Source organism: Hyaena hyaena, unplaced genomic scaffold (assembly GCF_003009895.1).
Source record: "Hyaena hyaena isolate Hyena2069 unplaced genomic scaffold, ASM300989v1 scaffold_69, whole genome shotgun sequence".
NCBI classification, from domain to species: domain Eukaryota; kingdom Metazoa; phylum Chordata; class Mammalia; order Carnivora; family Hyaenidae; genus Hyaena; species Hyaena hyaena.
Genome location: NW_024080702.1, coordinates 1,564,994 through 1,582,481, shown reverse-complemented (window position 1 = coordinate 1,582,481; position 17,488 = coordinate 1,564,994). Strand labels below are relative to the sequence as shown.

The following is a 17,488-nucleotide window of genomic DNA, read 5'->3' as shown; positions in this document are numbered from 1 at the left end:
AGAAGAGGCCGAGTTGACAAATGGAGGGAAAGAGAAGAGAAGTGGCCACCGGCCGCCACGTGCAGTCCCGCACAGAACGTGATCCAGGGCATTACTCCAGCTTCCGATACAAGATGAGGCCTGGCACGCGCACTTCCCCATCCGCGCTGTTACTCGGGAAAATGGTTCTCTTCTTGGAATCCAAAAGTTCCCGGGTGAAAAAACACCCACAGGATCCGGACGAGGCCAGGTGTTGCTTGTTCAGTATCTCAAGCCCAGAAGGATGAGTTAATTCTTGAAGGAGATGACATTGAACTTGTCTCAAACTTGGCTGCTTTGATTCAGCAAGCCACAAGAGTCAAAAACCAGGATGTCAGGGGGCGCCTGGGTGGCTTAGTTGGTTAAGCCTCCGACTTTCGCTTAGGTCATGATCTCGCGGTTCGTGGGTTCAAGCCCCTCGTCGGGCTCTGTGCTGACTGCCAGCTCGGAGCCTGGAGCCTGTTTCAGTCTGTGACTCCCTCTCTCTCTGACCCTCCCCTGCTCACGCTGTCTCTCTCTCTCCTAGAAATAAATAAAACATTTAAACAAAAAGCAAAAAACAAGGATGTCAGAAACTGTTGGTGTCTGTTTCTAAAAAAGGAACATTTAGAAGGCTGATGAAGATCTAAGTTGTCCAGCCACAGAACCAGCAAAATGCGGATGATTTTTTCAGACTTATTGGTGATATTTTATTTTATTTTATTTTTAATTTTTAATGTTTCTTTTAGAGAGAGAGAGACAGAGAGTGAGCAGGGGAGGGAGAGAGAGGGAGACACAGATCGGAAGCAGGCTCCAGGCTCTGATATGTCAGCACAGAACCCGACGCGGGGCTTGAACCCATGAACAATGAGATCATGACCTGAGCTGAGGTCGGACGCTTGACCAACTGAGCCACCCAGGTGCCCCTATTTTATTTTTAAATGTTTATTTTGAGAAAGAGAGAGAGAGAGTGAGCAGGGGAGGGGCAGAGAGAGAGGGAGAGAAAACCTCAAGCAGGCTCTGCGCAGCTGGTGTGGACCCTGATGTGGGGCTCGATCCCAGGAACCACGCGACAATGACCTGAGCTGAGATCAAGAGTCAGATGCTTAACCGACTGAGCCACCCAGGTGCCCCAATATTGGTGATATTTTAAAGATGCAATAAAACCTGTATTGATTTGGGAATAAAAAATAAAATCAAATGTCTTGTTTATCTGGGCAAATTTTATTACTAAATTTACATCCAAGTTAGTTAGCATCTAGTGCAGCAGCGGAATCCAGTGATTCATCCCCGATGTGTAACACCCAGCACTCATCCCAACCCGTGTCCCCCTCAGTGTCCCTCACCCATTTAGCCCATCCCCCCACAGCCCCTCCAGCGACCTCAGTCTGTTCTCTGTATCTAAGAGTCTCTTACGTTTTGTCCCCCGCCCTGTTTTTACATGATTTTTGCTTTCCTTCCCTTCTGTTCATGTTTTGTATCTTAAATTCCACATATGAGTGAAGTCATAGGATATTTGTCTTTCTCTGACTTATTTTGCTTAGCGTAATAGCCTCTAGTTCCACCTACCTTGTTGCAAATGGCAAGATTTCATTTTTTTTGATCACCAAGTAATATTCCATTGTGTGTGCATACATAAATATATACACACACACATATATGTTTGTGTGTGTGTATATGTGTGTATATATATACACCACATCTTCTTTATCCATTCATTAGTCGATGGATATTTGGGCTCTTTCCATAATTTGACTATCGTCGATAGCACTGCTATAAATATTGGGGTGCGTGCGCCTTTTCAAAACAGCACACCTGTATCCTTTGGATAAATACCTAGTAGTGGAATTGCTGGGTGGTAGGGTGGTTCTATTTTTGATTTTTTGAGGAACCAAAATAATGTCTTCCAGAGCTGTTTCACCAGCTTGCATTCCCACCAGCCATGCAAAAGGTTCCCCTTTCTCTGCATCCTCGCCAACCTCTGTTGTTGCCTGAGTTGTTAACGTCAGCCACTCTGACAGGTGTGAGGTGGTGTCTCACTATGGCTTTGATTTGTATTTCCCTGATGATGAGTGAGGTTGGGCATGTTTCATGTGTCCGTTGGCCATGTGGATGTCCTCTTTGGAAAAGTGTCTATTTATGTCTTGTGTATCTGGGCAAATTTTAATACCATCAGTGATTTCATTATTCTTTCTTCTCAATCTAATTTTTTAAATTCCTAATTGACTTTGAGTCTTGGGTTAATACTAAGTTGTTTGCCTGAAAATTTGTAAAGAAATTAAAATTCATAGAGAAAAAGTAGGTGTTTGTCACACAATCCCATATATGCTTCTTCCGGTTTTCTCTGCAAATAAACACATTTGTTCAAGGTGCTAAAATTAATACAGTAATATCAATGGGTTTAAACAGCCTCTTATACTTCATAGGGTTACTTACACTTCAAAATGTAAGCGTTAGGGGCACCTGGTGGCTCAGTCAGTTAAGCGGCTGACTCTTGATTTCGGCTCAGGTCGTGATCTCACAGTTCATGGGTTCAAGCCCCACCTCAGGCTCTTGCTCACAGTATGGAGCCTGCTTCAGATCTTCTGCCTTCCTCTTTCTGCCTCTCTCTCTTTAAAAAATAAATGTTAAAAATCTTTAAAAAATACAAAAACAAGAACAAAACGAAAGCATTAGATAACACGGCCTTTTAGGCCTTCTTCGGCAACTACACACACATGCACAAATACACGGGCCCTTGTCAGGATGCACGAGGCGGCTGTGTGTCACAGAGGAGGGGACAGAAAGGCCGACACGGTAGAGTTCACCATCGGAGGGTGTGAAACCCCCTCTGCTCTGGCAGACTCGGCCTGGAAAGTACGGATTTCCCTCACCCTGATGCGCACCTTCATTTTTCAGAAAGTCAGTTAAATCTTGTGCTGATCTCGTGTGGGGGCTGAAGACCCACGGTGACAGTGGTTACGCGCTCCTTGTGTGGGGACGAGCTGCAGGGGACCAGTCTGTCTCTGTGGACTTGCAGGAGCTGGGCCTTCTCTGGCACCTGGGCAATGACGCTGGCCTGCGTCCTGGAGGCGTCTCCAGAGGCCTGTCTCTAACGACTGGGCTGACGAGGGTGCCGCACCCCCACTAAGTCAGGGCACGCCTGTGAGGTTGCGCAGTAGCAGAGAGTGCTCACGCCGTCTGGGGGATGGGTGGGCAACACCGAGCTACAGGAACGCCCATGAGAAAACTGCCTGGGTGCCTGACGCAACTGGCTGTGCCTCCTGTGCTCCAGGTCACCCAGGAGAATGCGTAAAGCAGGGCAAAACCGAAAGCCAGCACCACCGGGTCCATTTTATTTTTTAAGTTTATTTATTTATTTTGAGAGCAGGGGGAAGGCCAGAGAGAGGGAGACAGAGCATCCCAAGCAGGCTCCTCACTGTCAGCACAGAGCCCAATGTGGGGCTCGATCGCATAAATCATGAGGTAATAACCTGAGCCGAAATCAAGAGTTAGGCATTTAACCGGCTGAGCCACCCAGGCGCTCCCTGCCTTTTTTAAAATTCCCTTTTTAAATTCAGGTCCATATAAACATTCACAAAGTCCTGGCAGTAGTGAGGGCGTGACGGGGGGTGGGGGGAGAGGGGCGGTTCCCAGGCTGCAAAGTCACTGTTTTATTTAGTGACAGATAAAAAGCAAGTCCTGCTGGACCCCCGAGGTGGGCTGCCCTGTCTTCCGCAGAGCACACTCAGACGCACAGGTGCCTTCCGTCCACTCACCACCACAGGCCCCGTCACCCTCGAAGCTGGGAGAAAGAACGAGCGTATGGAACATGCTGGCTGGCCTGAATCCGGTAACAAGGAACCTTCAGGAGAACAGAAACAGGGTCACCGTCCCAAACAGGCCTGTATTCTTTGAAAATAGCCTTACAAGACGAAGGGAACAAGAGGAGCCGCGTGCTGGCAAATGTCGGACAACAGGTTCCCAGGGGAAGAGGAGCCGTGATTGCAGCGCTTGCCGATTTCTATGCTAGAGAGCCTCCTGCCCTGGCTAATTTCAAGTTGCCGAGATGACACCCCGAACGCAGACGTGAGCCGAGACGCGCGGAGCACACAGTCACACTGCATTTCCAGCAAAAACAGGCACAATCGACAGACACAGCTTGAGAGCTCAGGTAACAGTAAGATGTAGTAGGTGATGAGGAAGTGCATTTTCTGTGCTTCCGATCTTTGTTTCCAATATACTTTAATTAATCATAGGTGTCTATAATTTAATTTCTAGTAACGGCTGTGTTTGACAAAGAGCTTGCAAAATTCCTGGAAGCCAGCACTACCAAAAAACCAGGACAACTAAATAAAGACACGATCCAGGACTAGGTTTTGGATTTGGGGGAAAATGATGTAAAGGACGTTATCGATGGCTTATACGCTAGACCGCATTAAGTCTTCTGAGTGTGATACCCATACCGTGTGTGTAAATGTCCTCACTCTCAGGAGACGCACGGTGAAGTACTTGGAGGCAGGACCAATGTCCTGGGGCTGCTGTGAAGATCCCGACACCGGAGGCTTAAAGCAACAGAAATGTATCCTCCCCGACCTCTGGAGGCCCGAAGTCTGAGATCAAGGGGTTGGCAGATGCCTGCAGACTCTGAGGGAGAACCCACGTGCGAGGATGAGCAGCTGCACTGCGGAATGAGAACGTGACACACCGGGCTTCATAGGGAAGGCCTAGCACTCACTAACAGCTCACCAGCCCCATTTTACTAACAGCAACATATCTGTGCGGACACTTCACAGAAAAGTGGCCGTTAGCACAGAGAAAGATGCTCAACATCACGGACGCACACCTGCCTTCCAGTCTGAAATGACAGGTCCGATGAGGACGCGCGGCACCAGGGAGGCTCAGACGCTGCTGGTCAAAGCGCGACGCGGCACAACCACGTGGGAAGACGGGTTGGCAGGCTGTACGAAAGCCAAACACACACTTACCATAAATTCCAGCAGTACCACCCACGGCTGTTTGTCACGAGAAACAGGAACGTGTCACGTACACGTAGGTGCCCGTGGCAGCGTCGGTAACGGTGCGCTGCGCGGTCAGCAGGTGCACAGGTGAAGGGGCTGCAGGGCACGTACACGCAGCACGGGGAGCCCCAGACGTCACCCTGGGCGGGGAGCCGGGGTGCAGACAGCGCCTTCCTAGAAGCGGGTGGAGGGCGAGTGCTGGAGGCCGGGCCGCCACCCGGGGCCGGTGGGGGCTGGCGGCAGGGCGGAGGGGGGCGGCCGAGGGGCAGCAGCGTCTCCCCAACTCCGTCAGACCCGGAGAAGAAGGCCCCCCCACCGCCTCCTCTGCAGGCTATTCCACCGTGGGTGAGGTCTCAGCAGGCAGACAGGACAGTCAGGGTGGCTGCCACCCTCCTGGGGAAGCGGGGACCGGGGGCCTCAAGCGCTACTCTGCCCCTGATCCGGGTGCCAGTTACCGGGTGTGCTCCTCTGTGACAAGCTCAGGGAGCACCCTGTGTACGTGCCCTTTCTCTAAAGCACTCTCCAAGTAAACTTGTTTTAAACAAATCTAAATAAAGTGTTAAATAGAAAAACGTAGTTGGAGAAAAACAGAGGGTGAGGTTGTGCGCAGGGACGTCCACTTTCTGTCGCGCTCCTCCCACCGGACACGGACCGGCTGTCACGTTAGGTCGTGGTCACCCGCAGGGTACCACAGCTGAGCCACCGAGAGGTGCCTCGGTCCCCTGGGCCAGCACACCACGGGCCAGCTTCCGTGCAGACACGCCGCCGCCGCTCTGCGCTCGCCCACTCCCGCAACCAGAACGCACACTCCTTTATCTTTGCCTCACAGGATGCGCGAGACCCCCCGCGGTTCTCTGGGGCAGAGGAGGAGTCAGACGGGGGGACAGGAGCACGACTTCAGGTGGACTCTCGTGTGGGGCAGTGGTTCTCGTGGTGACCGGCCCTCTTGCCCCCAAGGATGCGGCCCGCCAGCAGGGGCCCCTGCGACGTGCGTGCAGGCGTCCAGCTCACGGGCGCCACTGCAGAGATGAGGAAGCAGGACCCGAGAGGCCGCGGCACACTGGAGACCAAGGGGAACTCAGGGTAACACCCCCTGCCTTTTCCCCAGAGGACCTCGTGTCCTGCGCCCAGAGAAGGAGCGGCCTCGGCAGCTGTGAGGACACACGTGTATCTGGGGAACATGTCCCCCTGTCCCCCCTCCCTCCACTCGGGCGCTGGGCTCCCGGCTCCCCCCCGTCTGCAGAGCCTGGTGCTGTCTGCTCCAGCTCAGAGCTTCCAGCGAGCCTGGGGGGGGTGGGGGGGTCTGGGAGACCACGTGCTGACAATTTCCGCAGTGACAGGGCCGGGTCACGGCCGTGTCTTTGAGGCCACAAGGCCTGTGAGAACATCAGGGCCACAAAGGCAGCTGCGCCCAGACGAACACCATTCCCATCTCGACTCCGCATGTAATAGGCAGAGACGGAATGAAAGGCCTGACTTGTATCGGCCATCCGGCGGCAAAATCCTGGACCGGTCTAGGAGACGGAAAGAATAGAGGCCAGTAATCGTCGAGAACTCTCCCGCATGTTATCTGACAGGTCGCCTGAAAAACTGACATGGTCTGAAGGGACAAAAGAAAGGCTATTACACCGATGACTTTACTGGTAACACCTTTTTAATAGGTCAAAGTAACTGTACAGTTCATTATATTCTTCCTGAGAATAATTTATATCCCCCAACAAACTAAAGGGAGGGTATATTTTTCAAAAGTATTTAACAGAAGGGATGGTGTAACTGGACATGAAAAGAAAACCAACTCTCTCTGCTCTGCTTACTCGTCTCCTGGGCAGATAGACACGAGGAAGGGTTAGTGAGCCTAGTGGCTGCAAGATAGTCAACATGGCTTTCGTCTTTCTTTATAAATTATATAAAAATGGAAAACAGGGATGGTTCCAGAATTTCTTCTTAATGCAGTTTGGAGGTGCTCTGGTAGAAAGCATTTCTGCTTCCGAGAGAAATAACATTGCTACAAAAACCTGGCACATTATTCTGGTGAAAAAAGACAAAGTTTTTAGTGTGGTCTACAGCTAGCTTCCAACCAAATCTTCACATATCCAACAGGAAAGTAAAAGGCGGGAAAGACAAAAGGGTGGTTGTTTCTTTCTGAAATGACTCAAGTCTTCAAAACGCAGCTCTGACATTCTTTCTTTCAGAGTGGTATTAGCGTATCGCAATGGAAGGGCGTCCTCACGGCAGGAAGTCCGGTCTGGTTGCCACTCCGCGGCTCGCAGAAGAACTCTCAGCCCCTTGGGTTTCCTGGAATTCTCCGCCTGGCCTCTGCCCACATGGGACGGAGCTGGCTCAGGACCCACGCGGCCCTGCCTGGGCCGTTTCCACAGAAACATCCCAGTGGAACCATCATCTGTTCTTGGCGATTCTTAAAGGCTTCTCACGAATGATTTTCATCCTCATAAAAATGCCATCATTGGGATCCTGGACTTTTCCGAACACCATGATTAAAGAAAAACAAAACCAAAAAACGAACTCAAATCAAATGCAGTTAAACCTGTCCGAGAGAGGTTTCGAACTGGCTGTCAGTCACCACCGCGGCGCCGGGAGCGCTGGCGGCCAGGTGCAGAGGAGCCCTCGCCGCTGGCGGGGCGCCGGGGCGCGTCCTCCCGGGGGCACAGGGGGCCCTCAGCGCGGCCTCGCGTGGCCGAGCACCCTCAGTCTGGCTTGGTCAATGACATCGAGTAGGTTTTTGGCATCTACAGCCAGGGCGTGGGCGGCGGTCAGCATCTGCTTTTTGTACTCCTGCTGCAGGCTGGTCATGACGTACTGCTGTGCCAGCTTCATCTTGTTGATGAGCTCGCCCAGGTCCGAGTTCAACAGCTTCTGGGCCATCTCGATCTGGAAGCACAAGACAGACGTCAGGACAGGCACGCTCTGTGAACTGCTCAATCTTTATGCGCCTTCCTTTGGTGCCTCCAGGAGAAGAAACGCTCTTCCCCTTAAACAGACCTTCCTGATGCCAACGGGGCAGGCTCAGGGGCTCCTCTAGGCAAGGGGCCGACGGGGTGCGCGGGGCCCGTGTGCACGCAAGGGGCCGACGGGGTGCGCGGGGCCCGTGTGTACGCAAGGGGCCGACGGGGTGCGCGGGGCCCGTGTGCACGCAAGGGGCCGACGGGGTGCGCGGGGCCCGTGTGCACGCGCACATGCCCGGGGCCTGCTGCTCCTTCCACAAAAGCTCCGGTGACCATGAATCTCAGTGACTCGCTGGGCTTTTGCTTAAAGGACGCACAGGCTCGGACAGAACCTCCAAGGCCCCGCCTGGCCGACCCCAGTCGGAGCGGGCAATGGAGACAATGAGATGCGCTGAGGTCGCCCAGCTGGCTGGCTTCCGGCTCAAGACCGAAACCTGGGTCTGGACTCGTAGTCTAGTGCCCTTCCTGCAAGACCAACCATGGCTCAGGACCTGCCTCTGCTGTGCAAGGGAAGGCTTAAGGATGTCACGAGACACCCTGGTCACACCGCGACCCTCCCAAACCGACGGCAGGCCAGAGCGGGGCGGCGGTGGCGGAAGACGCCGCCCTGAGGAGGATGAGGACGCTTTGCTCGGGTGTCTCATGACCCTCCTCATCGGTTTATTCAGCCAGTGACAACCTACCGCTCGGTCCTTGGCTGATCACTGTGCGCTCCCATACGAGGCACGCGGTGGCGTGGGTGCAGGAACGAAGCAGACACACTGGTGCACATGCTCTAGTGAGGCGAAGCCCGCCTACAGCGACCTCCAAAACACTGGGATGGACCCACAACACAAAGACACAAGCCGCTCACTCTGAGAGGGTCAGGAACTGCATAGAGGGGACGGAGCGGAGAGGCCGGCTGTCCCCACTGTGGAGGGCTCACGAGCTGTGCCAAGTCACCTCCGTCCCACGGGACGATGCAGAGGCCTAAGGGATGTTTAGGCAGGGGAATGCCATCATCCAGAGAGGAATTCTAGAAAGAGGGCCCTGGTGGCCGTGTGGAAATGGGAGGGAAGGGCGGGGGAGCTGCAGCAGAAGGCAGCGCAGAGGCTGTTGTGGGAACTGAGGGGAGACGGGCAGTGGCAGGGAGGGTGGAGAAGCCCAGCCTGCGGCGTGACCACGGCAGGTGAGCCGCTGCTTGTGTGGGGGGTGTGCGGAGGGGGCTCCCAGAGGCAGGGGTGGCCAGTGTGTGGTGGCCCCACCGACTGTGGGAGCAAAACCGGGAGCAGAATGTCCTGCTGAAGGCGGACGTCCAACAGCTGAGGCAGAGCCCCGCTCAACGCAGAGTCGGAGGCATCAAATATTTGGGTCCACACAAGTGGCGGACAGCCACCCAGGAGAAATGTGCCCGCGTGGCACCTGCGGGGACGGCTGGGAAGAGGGGCCAGAGCAGGATATCAGCCAGAGAGACGTGAGAGACGAAGGCTCTGAAGCCCGTGGGGGCCTCGAGGAGGAGTCAGGATGGGGGGGAGGGGCACGGCCACCAGTGGCCTGAGGCAGTGGCAGGGAAGGAATGGGGACAATCTGGCCCAGGAGGACCGGCTGCTCTCAGGAAGCATGAGGGGACAGAGGACCAGGAAAGCTGAAGGAAGATCAAATAAAGCTCCTCTCCTTCTTTTAAAAAATAGGAATTAAAAACCATATATATGAGAGAGCAAGTCGTGAAGAAGCAAGTCGGGTAGATGGAGAGATCATTTCAGGCTTTATCAGCTGAACTAAGAATTCAGAAATGGACCTGCCAAAATATTTATTTGTTAGAATACCATTTTCCTGCCTCTGGCATTTGGGACTTCCATTTTTTGGCAAAATTCTTGCTTGTTGTGAAAGAGACCAATTAAAGTCCCAATGAGGCCAATGAACGAGCTAATGCCCTAGCCGGCTAGGGATACACACGCACACTGTGCAGGGCAGGCAGGCATTTTCCAAAGTGATTCCAGTGGTTCTGTGCAGCTAACTTGATGCCCTTGACAAAGGAAGCACGGAATGGGCTGTGCCAGTTCAAGACGGGTGTCACCTGGACACCAGGAGCCTCGGACACAATGTCCCAAGAAGAACCTGACCTCAGTCTCATCAGGAGGAAACGTCAGTCTCCACAGACACCCCTCAACTCCACTGTGGGAATGAACGTTCTCTCAGGTAACTGACGTGCTCTTCCGAGATGCTGACGGCGGAAAGACGGAGTGAGGACCTACTTCAGGCAGAAGCAGACTAACAGACTGCCCAGGGGCGTGACGCAGGACTCAGAGCTCGGCTGGCCTTGGACCAGGTGGTGAGACTCCTGGACATGACCGTCTATGAGGACAGCGCGGGGCGCCGACGGCCTAGGTTGCTGGAACCCTACGGTGTGAGAGAACCGCCTCCTGACTGGAAATACTGAGGGTCAGATGGTTCACAGAAAGGGGATCGTGTGGTAGATGCACAGAGACCAAGAACACAGACGTGGGGCGATGTTAAAAGGCAGTGAAACCAGGCAGAGGACGTTCGGGGGTTCTCTGCACGATTCTTACCACTTTTCTTTAAGTCTGACATAATTTCAAATAGAAACTAAGAAAACAAAGCAGGACTGAGCCCGCTGGGCTGCAGGGCCAGAGACGGTGGACAGCTAGGTGTTGGGCCCAGGAGACGTGGGGACACAAGAAGGGTGAGCAAGGCCGGGCCAGGCTCAGACTCCGGGGGACACGGCTGCGTGTGTGTGTGGCCCAGGCAGTGTCTACCTATGGAGGAAGTCAGGGGACACCTCCGGAGAACAGCGCCCGTCTAGAGGCTGGCAGAGCTGGAAGCATTATTAAAACCATGCAAGTGTGTCTGCTTACTTGTTAGTTAACAGGTGATGCACAGTGGCCAGAAGTGGCAAAAATGAGGATTGGGGCGCCTGGGTGGCTCAGTCGGTTGAGCGTCCGACTTCGGCTCAGGTCATGATCTCACAGTTTGTGGGTTCGAGCCCTACGTCAGGCTCTGTGCTAACAGCTAGTACAGAGCCTGGAGCCTGCTTCACATTCTGTGTCTCCCTCTCTCTCTGACCTTCCCCTGTTCATGCTGTCATTCTCCCTCAGAAATAATTAAAACAGTAAAAACAATTAAAAAAAAAAATGAGGATGGCTGCAGAGAGACTGTATCCTAGGTGAACTATGATTCCTTTAAGATATTTAAAAAAAAATTTTTTTTTACATTTATTTATTTTTGAGAGATAGAGACAGAGCGTGAGAAGGGGAGGGTCAGAGAGAGAGGGAGACACAGAATCTGAAGCAGGTTCCAGGCTCCGAGCTGTCAGCACAGAGCCCAACGCGGGGCTTGAACCCACGAACCGTGAGATCATGACCTGAGCCAAAGTCAGACACTTACCCAACTGAGCCCCCAGGCGCCCCTAAGAGATTTTGAAACACACGTCACGTTTTCATTCAAAAGGCATTTCCTGGTATCAACACTGTACATGGAAAACCAGCATTATGTGCAAACTCTAATTTTTTCAGGAGAATTCAAGGGAGGAGGGTGGGCTGCCTCTCCGGGCTCATTTCCACTGTCCACCGGCCCCTTTCTGAGCTGGCCTTGGAGGATGTGACCCTCCCCCGGCTCGCCCGTGCTCCCCACCGTCCCTCCTCCGGCTCTCCCCGATGCTCCCCACCGTCCCTTCCCTGGCTCTCCCCGATGCTCTCCGCCCTCCCTCCCCCGGCTCTCCCCCGGCTCTGCCCCGTGCTTGCTCCCCGCCCTCCCCCGGCTCTGCCCCGTGCTCCCCGCCCTCCCTGCCCCGGCTCTGCCCCGTGGTCCCCGCCGTCCCCACAGCTGCCTGTCTTCTGGGCCCCCGCTCCGTGGCAGGTAGTAGTGGAGCGGGATCTAACCAATGCCAGCAGGTACCACCCCACACTGCCTCCAAGGTGAACGAGCACATCCTGGCAGACAAGCCACAGCTCACAGACCTCCCTGGCTGGAAGGCCGACACCAGAGCGTGTCCCGCCCACACTGCTGCCACAGGAGGGGACGCGGGGCCCTACCTCCCGATGAGTGCTGGCTGGCAGGACTGGAAGGGTCTCGTCCACGGTGGCCAGTAGTGTCCGCAGGGCCAGGCCGACTTCCTAGCAGATGAGAGCACACCCGAATCAGAACACACAACGGACTTCCACACCAGCAGCGGCCCCTCCTCTCAGTTATACGCTTGTTTCCTTGTTAACACTATGAAAATTTCTGTGTTCTTCTCCTCAGTACTGAGCCCAATCTGAAGTTATTAGTTATTTCCCTCAAAGACTCAGATCTCTCAACTCTCAGAACGTAGTCCCTGGTGCGATATCAGTTGGCCTTGAAGAGGCCGCGAAGGTGTGGGCGAGCCTGTGGGGCACGGTGTTGGCGGCCTACGCCCACCACGACAGGGCAGATACGGCAGGGCCCACCCCTCCGAGGCCCCTGGAGTCGCCACACTCACGGGGACACTGTCAGTTTTGTGGGGTGAATGCGTTTCGGAGATGAGTCACCTCACAACGTGAATGTACCTAACACCACTGTAGCCTTAACGGCTGGGACGGCAGATTTGAGATTGTGTGTATTTTATCACAATTTTAAAACCGTGTGTTCAAGTGCACGTTTCAGAAACCAGGCTTAGGGCAACACTTCACAGCACTCCCTGAGCTGTGGACACCCCGAGTTTGCGAACGCCCGTGCGCCCTGCTCAGGGGGGACCTGGCACCCCTTTCCAGAGCTCCCCGCACTGTCCCAGGACCGTGCCCCCGAACACAGCTTGGAAAGGCTAGGCTGGCGGCAGGGCGTTTTCATTTCCGTCTGACCGTGATCAGAAAAGATCTGCAGAGCACCCGCACCCACCCCTCAGCTAAAGAAAACAGCACAGGCAGAGCCCCCGACGTCCCTCTCCACGGTCGCCCCCCACCCCCACCCCGGGCAGCGTCCGAAGGACAACCGATCTCCCGTGTACGTGCTGGCGCTCCCACCGCAGAGCCGCGCGCCCTGCCGTGCGCACAGCACTGGCCCGGGTGCTTTCTAACTGCACACACAGCACGTGCTGCACGTGCGCAGCAACTTCTACAGGACCCAGCGTGGGGCCTTCACGCACGGCTTCTGAGCACCGGGTCTGACTCAGGGGCCCGGCATCTTCCCGCCGTCCTGTGCCCCCTCCCACGGCTTACCTTCACCATGGGCACGTACTCCTCCGGCGGCGCCGGCTGGATCTTGCTGGACATCTCAATGACGGCCTTCACCAGGCCCGTCACGTTCTCGTACACCCTGTCGTTGGAGCGGTCCAGGTTGGCAGTGGGCGGAGGGCTGATTTCCTGCGGCTGAAGCTGCAACAAAGAAGCCGCCGTCACCCTGCCAGCCCCCACGAGATGGCAGCACACCACGGCTGCTGGGCTGGGGCGGGGGCGGGGGACAGGCCTTTAAAAGAGATCAAAGCGGATTTTTTTTGTCTGTGCAGCTAAGGCTCAGTTTGAGGATGACAGTGAAGTAATCCATCCACGTGACAAGTATCCGAGGCAATTTTTTTTTATAACTTTGAGCTCAGTTAAAGGAAAGGAGATGGAATCATACACACTATACTAAAGGCCCCCGATTCTTCCAGAGAAATGATTCAAGGCCCCTCCAGAATCATTCACCGAGAGAAAGATTTTACGTATCTGGCGCCTCTCTGAGGATTTCAGAGAGAGCTGGCCAAGCGTCCTACGTCAGTGTGACTTCTGCAGTAAACAGTAGGGCTCAGCGCGGTGGCCTCCACACTGCCTAACGGAAACGTGTGTGTTCCCTCCACGACTGCGACCTGTGAGCTCGTGCCATGCGGGTGCCGCCAGGAGCACAGCGCTGCCCTTGCAGGTGGTGGGGCCTCAGCTCCTCACCTGGCCACCGTGACGAGGGTGACGTGAAGGGGCTCATGTGCAGATGCCCACCTCAGGGCCCGGGCACAGGGACACCAACGAACATGACCCCAGATAAGCCGGTACTGGTGGCTGGTGAGCGCAGGCCTGTGGAGTCCCCAGTGGCATCCAACAGCTCACACTGGGGGCAGCGGGCACAAAACGGCAGCCCGTGTACTTCAGAAGGCTAAACCGCAGCAGCTAACAGCAGCCGTTCGCCCCTGGGTCGGCGCCAGCACTCGATCCACATCTCTAGGGGCCACACTGAAGCCTCGGGCTGACTGTGTGAGGAGCCTGGGGCCTGGGTGTCCTGAGTCTGGCATGGGACAGTCATGGACAGTCACTGCAAGGATGTCCACACCCCACTCTCTCCGGCAAATGAAAAGGCTGTTTTTGGCAATAAGCCAAGTAAAAGTGCCCTCCCCGGGCTTCCTGATCTCTGCTCCAGAGTCACATGCAGAGCGCTAGGTGTGAAGGACTGGGACAGACACACAGATACAATGTGCTTACCCTCCACGGCTATTGTTGAACGGGAGGTGAGGAAAGTTAGAGAAATTTATCAGAGAAAGGGAAAAAAGAAAAACAGTATTAGTAAAGGCAGTAGACAAAACCCCCACAAAAACACATGAGCAGAACCAGAGGAGCGAGTGTGAAGGCTGCCTGGGGGCCCTGGCTGTCCACGCACGGTGGCGGCCAGGTGCTGGCAGCCAGGAGGCTCGCCGCGCACCAGGCTGTCTTCACGGAGCGGGTGAGGAAAACACGCGAAGCCCGGGAGGGACGACCTGGCAGCCCTGCTAGGAGCAAAGCACTGGGGCTTCAGAAAGAAAGGCACTGGGACGAGCTCGCCATCACCGAGAACCGCCCACCGGGCTTCTGGGCCTTCGGGAGAGAATGCGGACCCTGCTCCCTGAGGCCGGTCCCTGGCGCCCTTGGAAACGGGTTTTGTTATTAACCTACCATCAGAGAAAAGACCCCCGGCTTGGGGCCGCGTTTAAAGACGTCAAAAGCTAGGTGTGTGGGTGGTTCAGTCGGTTAAGTGTCTGACTCCTGACTTCCGCTCAGGTCACGATCCCACGGTTTGTGACTTCGAGTCCTGGGCCGGACTCTGCGCTGACAGCTCAGAGCCTGTTTGGGATTCTTTCTCTCCCTCTCTCACTTTGCCCTCCCTGCCTCATGGTCTCTCTCTCAAAAAAGAAATACATTTTAAAGAACAAAAACAAAACAAACCTTTCTTTTGAGCCAATTCTTATGGTTTAGGCTCCTTTATTTTAAATTTACAACTTGTATTTAATGCTTCCTCCTCCATAGCTGATACCAAGGCTGTCCTATTGTAACTTAAAAGATCAAGCTAATTGGGGAAAGGTAGCTATCCTGCCCCTTCCTTAGAATCATCTGGAACAAGCATACCCTTTGGTATAAGAATTAGGCAGAATCTTAAATTTCCGGGTTCAAACCCCGACAGTGTTTTCCCTGCGTTAGGAAGGAGGAGGTCATTCCCAACCGCATCACTTTGAAAACGACATCCCTGTCCCTTTCCTTTTGCACTGAGTCACGTGCAGCCCTGTCCTGTGACGTAGGCCACTGCAGACCGTATCAACATCACGGCGCAGCTTCCGCAAGGGGAGCCGCGGGCGGGGCTCCGTCAGGAAGAACTGCCGCCACTCTAGGCTCCCGGCGGCAAAGGCTGCTGTGGCCTAACATACCTAGAGCTTCTGTTCTCCTGCATTTGCCCCGCGCCCAAGGCGGGTCTCAGAAGCACCGTCCCTGAGTGCCGGTCCCACGGCTGCAGCTCAGTGTGGACAGGCGTCCGTTCCCGCTTGGAGACCCCGGCGGGCACTTAAGACAAAGCAGCACCCTGTGCAGATGTCTGCAGTTCCAACCGCGCAGGTGGGAGCGTAAAGCCTCAGGGAACCCAGGACGGACACAAAGCCGCCCCGGACGCACCCATCTCTGCCTGGATGCTGTCTGGATGAACTACACCCAGAGACGAGCATTTCTGTATTACAACGGTACTGCTCTCTCAGGTCGGGTTCGGTAACTCCTGCCAGACAGACAGATAATGAAGATAATTCTTCATTCTCATTATTAAAATATCATTGCTTAATACACTGTAAGGAAGCATACTGTTTCCGTGAAGATCTCTACCTGCTTAGTAGATGAGAACTCCCTGCGTGGCGCTAGCAGAATGGCGGGGAGGTGCCCCCCCGCCACCGAGCTGGGGAAGCCGCAACACCGAGCCCCTGGGCTCTGCTCCAGGAGCAGCACTGAATGCCAGGGGCACCTCGGGCCTAGTGCTACCTGTGCTGTGGCCACAGGGGGGAGGCTGGTGCGGCCGGGGCAGCCGGTTCACTCCCCAGTCACCTCTGGGCTGGAGGCAGACTGGCGCCCTGTGTCTGGGGGTGGCATCTTCTCTCCCTACAGACACCTCCCGACCCCAGTGGGTCACACCTGTTCTCTCTGGAAATCAGCACGCTGGCTACAGGCTGGCTCCACTGGGAAGCCTATAATCTTGAACACGACCTTTAACCTCTGTGACGCATACTGCCACGTGTGGAAAGTGGACGCAGTCACCGTCACCAGGCCACCGACGCTGAGGCTGGCGTGAGCACAGGCCCTGGCAGGTGCGGGCAGGCAGGGCGCCTGCTGATGGAGGGTATTGGTGAGACAGCACCTCTTGGCCAGTAACAGGGACCGGATTCTAAGACACCACCCACTGTGGGAGGCACTTTGTAGGTCCCTCTAGGGAAGGCAAAGCTGCCAGTTAAACCAGCACACACCTGACTGCAGAGATATTAAATGTAACACAGAGGTATACCAGAACTGGGAAACGGGATACGTTTTGAGAGGTAACTGACCTCTACTGGGAAGGAGAGGGATCCCCTCGTGGGATGGGCGGGCAGAGAACCCTGCCCTTTGCTTCTCCAGGGGAGGAAGGACAGCTGCTTCCAGGAGACCTGGGGCCCGGAGCTGCGGGGTCGGGTGGAGGCGGGGGGCACTCCCAGCCAGCATGGCAGTGAAGGGCGCCCAAGCCGCACACTGCCCTGGCCCGGGCCTGGGTCCACACAGTGCATATGCTTTTATACACGTGGTCCCGCCTCCACGTGGAAAATGGTGGCAGGTTTCCACCACGTGGAGACAGGAGACCTGAGGAAAGTCTCCCCACCAGGCGTCCTGGTTTAGTTAATTTTTAAAACCAGAAACCATCCCAGCACTTTGCTCCACAGAAACATCCTGCCCGATCAGAGGAAAACATCCTAGGAAGCTGGGCTCTGACGGAGGCCCTAGAATCTAGCGCGAGAGAAAAACAGCAAAGACAGGCTCTCGTCAAGCTTGTTCCCGACTCGGGTACGGGTTTGGAGCCACACCAAATGGACGCCTGGGCCCACGGCACCACCACTCTGCCCGTCCCACGCTCGGCACCGGCTCTGCTTTGTGTCACAGGTCACCAACCCAGAGCGAGAGGCCGAGACGCCCACCTTGACGCCCTCGTTGTAGCCATCCCCGGGGCTGCTGAGGCTGGCGAGGCTCCCCAGGTGGCCGGGCGCCCCAGGCCGCGGCGGCTTCTTTGGCGGAGCTGCAGGATCTGGGAAAGGCAAGGTGTCCCCGTAAGTGATGCGCAGTGACACACGCAGACAGA

At 55.1% G+C, this 17,488-nt stretch overlaps 1 protein-coding gene across 8 annotated transcripts in view; it reads right to left on the bottom strand.

The window, feature by feature from the left end:
• Positions 1 to 6,633: 6,633 nt before the first annotated feature.
• The window catches only part of PTK2 (protein tyrosine kinase 2), a 253,318-nt gene continuing 242,463 nt past the window's right edge, over positions 6,634 to 17,488 (bottom strand). For 6 of the 8 annotated variants that reach the window (XM_039232967.1, XM_039232971.1, XM_039232974.1 and 3 more), the window contains 5 exons: positions 17,328 to 17,434; positions 14,362 to 14,370; positions 13,132 to 13,287; positions 11,992 to 12,072; positions 6,634 to 7,886 (listed from right to left, as the gene is read on the bottom strand). In XM_039232967.1, the coding sequence (XP_039088898.1) occupies positions 7,674 to 7,886; positions 11,992 to 12,072; positions 13,132 to 13,287; positions 14,362 to 14,370; positions 17,328 to 17,434 (566 nt within the window). In that variant the 3' untranslated portion in view covers positions 6,634 to 7,673. The remainder of the gene's footprint in view (positions 7,887 to 11,991; positions 12,073 to 13,131; positions 13,288 to 14,361; positions 14,371 to 17,327; positions 17,435 to 17,488) is intronic. The other 2 variants (XM_039232975.1, XM_039232970.1) reach the window with 1 other exon arrangement.